Source organism: Oncorhynchus gorbuscha, unplaced genomic scaffold, assembly GCF_021184085.1.
Source record: "Oncorhynchus gorbuscha isolate QuinsamMale2020 ecotype Even-year unplaced genomic scaffold, OgorEven_v1.0 Un_scaffold_8374, whole genome shotgun sequence".
NCBI lineage: Eukaryota > Metazoa > Chordata > Actinopteri > Salmoniformes > Salmonidae > Oncorhynchus > Oncorhynchus gorbuscha.
In genome coordinates this window covers 4,079-13,800 of record NW_025751559.1, presented here as the reverse complement: position 1 = coordinate 13,800, position 9,722 = coordinate 4,079, and the positions used below count along the sequence as shown (strand labels likewise).

Genomic DNA, 9,722 nt, shown 5'->3' with positions numbered 1-9,722 from the left:
ACACTACCCGTAGGTGAACTTTGTTAAATACACTAGTTAGAACTGGGCTGACCACCCACTGTATTTTTGGTTAGTTAGTTAGCTGTTGTTAAAGTAGGCTAGTCTAGCTTAGGGGTGTGTTTTTGTATATTTATTGTTTCTTTCCTTGGGTCCAGCTCAGCCCCTTTTCCTGCTCCCCCATTACCGTGTGTTTATAAATAAACCTAGAGTTTGACGGTAGATTTCTGTTGTCGTGGTTATTTCGTGCTCACACTTTTACTTTGTCACAATAATAATTTGCATGAGTTATGTTACGGATCTCATTACCATCCCCCTAGACTGTCGGGCCAAAGGGATTCGAATAAAGTGTTGAGCGTGAGCATAACACACATATTTAATAGAACAGACGCTGTCTGTGGTAACTCACCAGTGACCTTCAGTGTGTAGGGCTGGTTGGAGTTCATGCTGATTTCCCATAATCCTGTCTGTTTGTTGGAGGCCAGACGGACCCGGGAAGAGGTTGCCCACCGTCTGACAGTCCCCAGTTCCCGTTGGCCTCATTCTGTTTCTGGGTCACACCTGTAGGGCAAGGAGGGTGACAGTCAAATAGGATGACAGTCAAACATACTGTCAATGGGATATACCTGATTCCGATACCTTGTTAAAATGTGCTTTGTGCTTTAAAAACATTAAGATAGCTACATACGTAAACACGCATAACAGGTCAACTGTAACCATTAAGGAGGGAAAACTAACCTTAGATCAGTGTCTAGGGAAATGTCATCCTATTCAGTTAGGTGAACCTTTACCTGAAAACTGTATTAGATCAGTGTCTAGGGGAAATGTCATCCTATTCAGTTAGGTGAACCTTTACCTGAAAACTGATATTAGATCAGTGTGTAGGTGTTGGAGGTTCCCACCTGCAGGGTTCTTCAGGGTGAAGGTGAGGGACTTTCCAGTGATGTAGATGGTGATGTTGTTCAGAGACTCATCCAGCAGGAAGGAGAATGTCTCAGCTTTGCCTGGGTTCCTCGCTCGCTGTAGGACTGTCACCTGAGGAGGAGGAGGACAGAATGAGAGAGGAGGATAGAAAGGGTATGTTGTTGTTTTATTGTAAGGGTAGGCAGGGTAGCCTAGTGCTTAGAGCGTTGGACTAGTAACCGGAAGGTTGCAAGTTCAAACCCCCGAGCTGACAAGGTACAAATCTGTTGTTCTCTCCTGAACAGGCAGTTAACCCACTGTTCCTAAGCCGTCATTGAAAATAAGAATTTGTTCTTAACTGACTTGCCTTTAAAATTAAAATAAAAATGATCATAGATATAACAATTATGTCTAGGCATTTCTAAAATTCATTGTTTATAAAGCACATGTTTTTTAATTGATTAAGTTTTAAATGATTTCAAATCAACTACTCATCTAAAACAAAATGGCCACCAGTGTCGACTCACCAGAGCGGAGGTGGAGGAGTCGATGATGACGTCAGTGGCCTGGGGCAGATTTTCCTTGGTGACTCCAATGGCCTGACCACCAGACGCCAGCGCCAGGTCCTTGTAGGTCTCGAATGTAGCTGCCGCTGGACTCTACTCCACGCTCCTCCTTCTAGCACCAGCACCATCACCAGTCATGAAGAAAGACACCTGGAGAGACACATAGGTGTGTTTGAGAGAGTTTGCCTGGTCGTATTCATTAGGCACCAAACGAAGAATGAAAGAAAAAAGGGAGTGTCTACCTCTCCAATAAGAATGGCTTGTTTTTGATTTGCCATTGGAAAACATTTTGCTGCGTTTTGCTACTGTGTGACCTAATTAATAAGATCCTGAACTGCAGGACATTGTTTCTTCTAAAACAGGAAGTGTTTGAGGAAGTGCTCACGGTTGACTTGGTGCTCCTGATCAGGGCCAAGATGGTGTTCCTTAACGCAATGTCCTTGGCAACGGCATCTGTGAAAACATAGATGTTGGGACGACGCTGGAGCACCGGTCAGCGCCAACTGGAGAGAGAGAGAGAGAGAGAGAGAGAGAGGGAGAGAGAGAGGGAGAGAGAGAGAGAGAGAGAGGAGAGAGAGGAGAGAGAGGAAGAGGGAGAGGGAGAGGGAGAGAGAGAGAGGAGAGAGAGAGAGAGAGAATGCTTAGTATCTTTATTTATTGTCAGGTGCATTATAAAAAAGGAATGGGATTATATCTGAAACCTGATTGGAATATAGCCATGTCAATCACTGTACCTGTAGGCCTGATAAGCACATCTCAGGGAGGTCTCCGCTCCATCAGCTTTGAGTTTAGCAATCTCTGTTTTCATAACATCAGGGTTTGTCGTTCTTATCAGGGGTCCGAACTCTACACACAAACACACACTGATCACTAACCACTTCCTGACTTAACTACAAACCGCACCAGCATTTCGGTGAATGCCAGAGTTTGTCAGTGATGTTTTGCTAAGGAGAATGCTTGGTGGAGTGTAAAGCCAGCCTTACCTGGATCGTTGAATGGGACCAGGATGTACTGGGAGGGCTCATCCTGTGTTCCCTTTTTCCTGTCGATGATCTCATTGACAACACTCTTGGCTTCAAGGATGTCATCCTTCATGCTCCCCGTGGTGTCGATCACAAAAGCAACCACTGCCGATCGCGCTATGCCCATGAAGCTGTGGGAGAGAGAGAGAGAGAGAGAGATAAGAGTGAGATTGTGAGTAACTTCAACATGGGTATTTCCCTCTTCCCCTCCACTCCTGCCCTTCACCCTCTCTATCCTTCTCCTCCCCTTCACCCCTCTCTACCCCCCTCCTCCCCTTCACCACCCCTCTCTCTACCCCTCTCCTCCCCTTCACCCCGCTACCACTCTCCTCTCCTTTATCCTCTCTACCCCTCTCTTCCCCTTCACCCCCTCTCCTCTCCTTCACCCCCCTACCCCTCTCTTCCCCTTCACCCCCTCTCCTCCCCTTTTCCCCCCTCTACCCCTCTTCCCCCTTCACCCCTCTCCTCCCCTTCACCCCTCTACCCCTCTTCTCTCCTTCACCCCTCTACTCCTCTCCTCTCCTTCACCCGCCTCAACCCCTCTCCTCCCCTTCACCCCCTCTACCCCTCTCCTCCCCTTCACCCCTCTCCTCCCCTTCACCCCCTCTACCCCTCTCCTCCCCTTCACCCCCTCTCCTCCCCTTCACCCCCCTACTCCTCTCCTTTCCTTCACCCCTCCTACTCCTCTCCTCTCCTTCACCCGCCTCTACCCCTCTTCTCTCTCTTCACCCCCTCTACCCCCTCCTCTCCTTCACCCCTCTCCTCCCCCTTCACCCCCCTCTACCCCTCTCCTCCCCTTCACCCCCTCTCCTCCCCTTCACCCCCTCTACCCTCTCTCCTCCCCTTTCACCCCCTCTCCTCCCCTTCACCCCCCCTACTCCTCTCCTTTCCTTCACCCCTCTGTCTCCTCTCCTCTCCTTCACCCCCTCTACCCCTCTCCTCCCCTTCACCCCCCCACTCTACCCCTCTCCTCCCCTTCACCCCCCCCTCTACCCCTCTCCTCTCCTTCACCCCCTCTACCCCTCTCCTCCCCTTCACCCGCCTCTACCCCTCTCATTCCCCTTCACCCCCTCTACCCCTCTCATTCCCCTTTCACCCCCTCTCTCCTCTCCTCCCCTTCACCCCCTCTACCCCTCTCCCTCCCCTTCACCCTCTACCCCTCTCCTCCCCTTCACCCCCTCTACCCCCTTCCTCCCCTTCACCCCCTCTACCCCTTCCTCTCCTTCACCCCCTCTACCCCTTCCTCTCCTTCACCCCCTCTACCCTTCCTCTCCTTCAACCCCCTCTACCCCTCTCCTCCCCTTCACCCCCCCTACCCCTCTCCTCCCCCTTCACCCGCCTCTACCCCTCTCCTCCCCTTCTCCCCCTCTACCCCTCTCCTCCCCTTCACCCCCTCTCCTCCCCCACCCCTCTACCCCTCTCCTCTCCTTCACCCCTCTACTCCTCTCCTCTCCTTCACCCGCCTCAACCCATCTCCTCTCCTTCACTCCTCTACCCCTCTCCTCCCCTTCACCCCCTCTACCCCTCTCCGACCCTTCACCCCCTCTCCGACCCTTCACCCCCCTACCCCTCTCCTCTCCTTCACCCCTCTACTCCTCTCCTCTACTCCTCTCCTCTCCTCCCCTTCACCCCTCTACCCTCTCCTCCCCTTCACCCCCTCTCCTCCCTTCACCCCCTCTACCCCTCTCCCCTCCCCTTCACCCCCTCTCTCCCCCTTCACCCCCCTACTCCTCTCCTCTCCTTCACCGGCCTCTACCCCTCTTCTCTCCTTCACCCCCTCTACCCCTCTCCCCCACCTTCACCCCTCTACCCCTCTCCTCTCCTTCACCCCTCTACTCCTCTCCTCTCTCTCCTTCACCCACCTCTCCCCCTCTTCTCTCCTTCACCCCCCTACCCATCTCCTCTCCTTCACCCCCCTCTACCCCTCTCCTCCCCTTCACCCCCTCTACCCCTCTCCTCTCCTTCACCCGCCTCTCCCCTCTCCTCCCCTTCACCCCCTCTACCCCTCTCCTCCCCTTCACCCCCCCTACCCCTCTCCTCCCCTTCACCCCCTCTACCCCCTCTCTTCCCCTTTCACCCCCTCTCCTCCCTTCTCCCCCTCTACCCCTCTCCTCCCCTTCACCCCCTCTCCTCCCCTTCACCCCCCTCTACCCCTCTCCTCTCCTTCACCCCTCTACTCCTCTCCTCTCCTTCACCCGGGGTCAACCCCCTCTCCTCTCCTTCATTCCTCTACCCCTCTACTCTCCCTTCACCCCTCTACTCCTCTCCCTCTCCTCTCCTTCACCCACCTCTTCCCCTCTTCTCTCCTTCACCCCCTCTACCCATCTCCTCTCCTTCACCCCCCTCTACCCCTCTCCTCCCCTTCACCCCCCTCTACCCCTCTCCTCTCCTTCACCCGCCTCTACCCTCTCCTCCCTTCACCCCCCTCTACCCCTCTCCTCCCCTTCACCCCCCCTCTACCCTCTCCTCCCCCCCTTCACCCCCCCTCTACCCCTCTCTTCCCCTTCACCCCTCTCCTCCCTTCACCCCCTCTACCCCTCTCCTCCCCTTCACCCCCTCTCCTCCCCTTCACCCCCTCTACCCCTCTCCTCCCCTTCACCCCCTCTCCTCCCCTTCACCCCCCTACTCCTCTCCTCTCCTTCACCGGCCTCTACCCCTCTTCTCTCCTTCAGGCCCCTCTACCCCTCTCCCCCACCTTCACCCCCTCTACCCCTCTCTCTCCTTCACCCCTCTACTCCCTCTCCTCTCCTCTCCTTCACCCACCTCTACCCCTCTTTCTCTCCTTCACCCCCCTCTACCCATCTCCTCTCCTTCACCCCCTCTACCCCCTCTCCTCCCCTTCACCCCCTCTACCCCTCTCCTCCCCTTCACCCCCCCTCTACCCCTCTCTTCCCCTTCAGCCCTCTCTCCTCCCCTTCTCCCCCTCTACCCCTCTCCTCCCCTTCACCCCTCTCCTCCTCCCTTCACCCCTCTACCCCTCTCCTCTCCTTCACCCCTCTACTCCTCTCCTCTCCTTCACCCGCCTCAACCCCTCTCCTCTCCTTCACTCCTCTACCCCTCTCCTCTCCTTCACCCCTCTACTCCTCTCCTCTCCTCTCCTTCACCCACCTCTACCCCTCTTCTCTCCTTCACCCCCCTCTACCCATCTCCTCTTCTTCACCCCCCTCTACCCCTCTCCCCCTCCCCTTCACCCCCCTCTACCCCTCTCCTCTCTTTCACCCGCCTCTACCCCTCTCTCCCCCCTTCACCCCCAGTGCCTCTACCCCTCTCCTCCCCCTTCACCCCCCTCTACCTCTCTCCCCTTCACCCCCTCTACCCCTCTCTTCCCTTCACCCCCTCTCCTCCCCTTCTCCCCCCTCTACCCCTCTCCTCCCCTTCACCCCCTCCTCTCCTTCACTCCTCTACCCCTCTCCTCTCCTTCACCCCTCTATCCCTCTCCTCTCCTTCACCCGCCTCAACCCCTCTCCTCTCCTTCACTCCCTCTACCCCTCTCCTCTCCTTCACCCACCTCTACCCTCTTCTCTCCTTCACCCCCTCTACCCATCTCCCTCTCCTTCACCCCCCTCTACCCCTCTCCTCCCCTTCACCCCCCTCTACCCCTCTCCTCTCCTTCACCCGCCTCTACCCCTCTCCCTCCCCTTCACCCCCCTACCCCTCTCCTCCCCTTCACCCCCCTCTACCCCTCTCCTCCCTTCACCCCCTCTACCCCTCTCTTCCCCTTCACCCCCTCTCCTCCCCTTCTCCCCCTCTACCCCTCTCCTCCCCCCTTCACCCCCTCTCCTCCCCTTCACCCCTCTACCCCTCTCCCTCTCCTTCACCCCTCTACTCCTCTCCTCTCCTTCACCCGCCTCAACCCCCTCTCCTCTCCTTCACTCCTCTACCCCTCTCCTCTCCTTCACCCCTCTACTCCTCTCCTCTCCTCTACTTCCCCGCCTCTATCCCTCTCCTCCCCTTCACCCCCAATCTCCTCCCCCTTCACCCCCCTCTACCCCTCTCCCTCCCCTTCACCCCCTCTCCTCCCTTCACCCCCCTCTACCCCTCTCCTCCCCTTCACCCCTCTCCTCCCCCTTCACCCCCCTACTCCTCCCCTTTCCTTCACCCCTCTACTCCTCTCCTCTCCTTCACCCGCCTCTACCCCTCTTCTCTCCTTCACCCCCTCTACCCATCTCCTCTCCTTCACCCCTCTCCTCCCCTTCACCCCCCTCTACCCCTCTCCTCCCCCTTCACCCCCTCTCCTCCCCTTCACCCCCTCTACCCCTCTCCTCCCCTTCACCCCCTCTCCTCCCCTTCACCCCCTACTCCTCTCCTTTCCTTCACCCCCCTCTACCCCTCTCCTCCCCTTCACCCCCTGTCCTCCCCCTTCACCGCCCTCTACCCCTCTCCTCCACTTCACCCCCCTCTACCCCTCTCCTCCCCTTCACCCCCCTCTACCCCCTCTCCTCCCCTTCACCCCCCTCTACCCCTCTCCTCTCCTTCACCCCCCCCCCTCTACCCCTCTCCTCCCCTTCACCCGCCTCTACCCCTCTCATTCCCCTTCACCCCCTCTACCCCTCTCATTCCCCTTCACCCCCCCTCTACCCCTCTCCTCCCCTTCACCCCCCTCTACCCCCTCCTCCCATTCACCCCCTCTACCCCTCTCCTCCCCCTTCACCCCCTCTACCCCTTCCTCCCCTTCACCCCCTCTTTCCTCTCCTTCACCCCCTCTACCCCTTCCTCTCCTTCACACCCCTCTACCCCTTCCTCTCCTTCACCCCCTACTGGGAGACCTCTCCTCCCCTTCACCCGCCTCTACCCCTCTCCTCCCTTCTCCCCCTCTACCCCTCTCCTCCCCTTCACCCCCTCTCCTCTCCTTCACCCCTCTACCCCTCTCCCTCTCCTTCACCCCTCTACTCCTCTCCTCTCCTTCACCCGCCTCAACCCATCTCCTCTCCTTCACTCCTCTACCCCTCTCCTCCCCTTCACCCCCTCTACCCCTCTCCGACCCTTCACCACCTCTCCGACCCTTCACCCCCCTACCCCTCTCCTCTCCTTCACCCCTACTCCTCTCCTCTACTCCTCTCCTCTCCTCCTTCACCCCCTCTACCCCTCTCCTCCCCTTCACCCCCTCTCTCCCCTTCACCCCCTCTACCCCTCTCCTCCCCCTCACCCCCTCTCCTCCCCTTCACCCCCCTACTCCTCTCCTCTCCTTCACCGGCCTCTACCCCTCTTCTCTCCTTCACCCCCTCTACCCCTCTCCCCCCACCTTCACCCCTCTACCCCTCTCCTCTCCTTCACCCCTCTACTCCTCTCCTCTCCTCTCCTTCACCCACCTCTACCCCTCTTCTCTCCTTCACCCCCCTCTACCCATCTCCCTCCTTCACCCCCTCTACCCCTCTCCTCTCCTTCACCCCTCTACTCCTCTCCTCTCCTCTCCTTCACCCACCTCTACCCCTCTTCTCTCCTTCACCCCCTCTACCCATCTCCCTCCTTCACCCCCCTCTACCCCTCTCCTCCCTTCACCCCCCTCTACCCCTCTCCTCTCCTTCACCCGCCTCTACCCCTCTCCTCCCCTTCACCCCCCTCTACCCCTCTCCTCCCCTTCACCCCCCTCTACCCCTCTCCTCCCCTTCACCCCCCTCTACCCCTCTCCGTACCGTAGGTAGTTGTTGTCACCGGCGGCTCCCCGGATGTCGTCCAGCAGCCGGAGGGTTGCGGTCGTTGCCACGGTGACAGCAGCAGTGTGCAGGGCCACGTTGTCAGAGCGACGCTCATCCTTGCTGATGCCCCCGCGAGGAACCTCAGAGCTGGTCAGGTCAGCTGCACCTCCATGACTACACTTACCTGGGGGAGGAGAGGCGATGATGGGTGTTATACAGAGAGTGTGTGGGTATTGTCATGTTTTGTCATTTATTATCTTGTCTTGTCCCTGTGCTTCCCATTCTATTCGTTTCCCTCTGCTGGTCTTATTAGGTTCTTTCCCTCTTTCCATCCCTCTCTCTCCCCCTCCCTCTTTCACTCTCTCGCTCTCTTCTCTCTATCGTTCCGTTCCTGCTCCCAGCTGTTCCTATTCCCCTAATCAATCATTTAGTCTTCCCACACCTGTTCCCGATCCTTTCCTGATTAGAGTCCCTATTTCTTCCTTTGTGTTCCGTTCCTGTCCTGTCGGTTCCTTGTTTAGAATTCACCGTGCTGTGATTGTGTATCGCCCTGTCGTGTCGTGTTTTCCTCAGATGCTGCGTGGTGAGCAGGTGTCTGAGTCTGTCTGGTTCAAGTGCCTTCCCGAGGCAACCTGCTGTTCACCTGCTGTTCAAGATCGAGTCTCCAGTTTGTCCTCGTCATTTCGAGTGAAAGTTGTGTTTTTTGTTTGTATTTACTTTACTGGATTAAAGACTCTGTTTTCGCCAAGTCGCTTTTGGGTCCTCTTTCACCTGCATGACAGAAGGAACCGACCAAGGAATGGACCCAGCGACTTCAGACGCTCGTTACACTGCCGTCGAGATCCAAGGAGCCATGCTCAGACACGAGCAGGAATTGTCTGCTGCTCGCCATGCCGTGGAGAACCTGGCCGCCAGGTTTCCGACCTCTCTGGACAGTTCCAGAGTCTACGTCTCGTGCCACCTGTTACTTCCTGGCCTGCCGAGCCTCCAGAACCTAGGGGTTAATAACCCACCTTGCTACTCCGGGCAGCCCACTGAGGCCGCTCCTTTCTCACGCAGTGTGAGATTGTGTTCTCTCTCCAACCCAACACATACTCTAGAGAGAGCTCGGCTGCTTACGCTATTTCACTCCTTACTGGCCGGGCTCGAGAATGGGGCACAGCTATCTGGGAGGCAAGGGCTGATTGCTCTAACAAGTTCCAGAACTTTAAAGAGGAGATGATTCGGGTTTTTGACCGTTCAGTTTTTGGTAGGGAGGCTTCTAGGGCCCTGGCTTCCTTATGCCAAGGTGAACGGTCCATAACGGATTATTCTATTGAGTTTTCGCACTCTTGCTGCCTCTAGTGAGTGGAACGAGCCGGCGCTGCTCGCCGTTTTCTGGAGGGACTCCACGCAGTGGTTAAGGATGAGATTCTCTCCCGGGAGGTTCCTTCAGATGTGGACTTTGATTGCTCTCGCCATCCGCATAGAACGACGGGTAGATCTTCGTCACCGGGTCGTGGAAGAGAGCTCGCATCAACGGTGTTTCCTGCTCCGCACGCAACCATCTCCCTCCTCTGGCTCAGAGACTGAGCCCATGCAGCTGGGAGGATTCGCAT

At 56.9% G+C, this 9,722-nt stretch overlaps 1 protein-coding gene across 1 annotated transcript; it reads right to left on the bottom strand.

The window, feature by feature from the left end:
• Positions 1–1,944: 1,944 nt before the first annotated feature.
• LOC124029953 (von Willebrand factor A domain-containing protein 7-like) lies at positions 1,945–8,317 on the bottom strand. Its single transcript, XM_046341488.1, has 4 exons — positions 8,122–8,317; positions 2,450–2,619; positions 2,201–2,312; positions 1,945–1,969 (listed from the first exon to the last, which is right to left on the bottom strand). Exons 2-4 carry the CDS (start codon positions 2,613–2,615, stop codon positions 1,960–1,962), a joined length of 288 nt encoding a protein of 95 aa, XP_046197444.1. The 5' UTR covers positions 2,616–2,619; positions 8,122–8,317; the 3' UTR covers positions 1,945–1,959.
• Between the last annotated feature and the right edge of the window lie 1,405 nt (positions 8,318–9,722).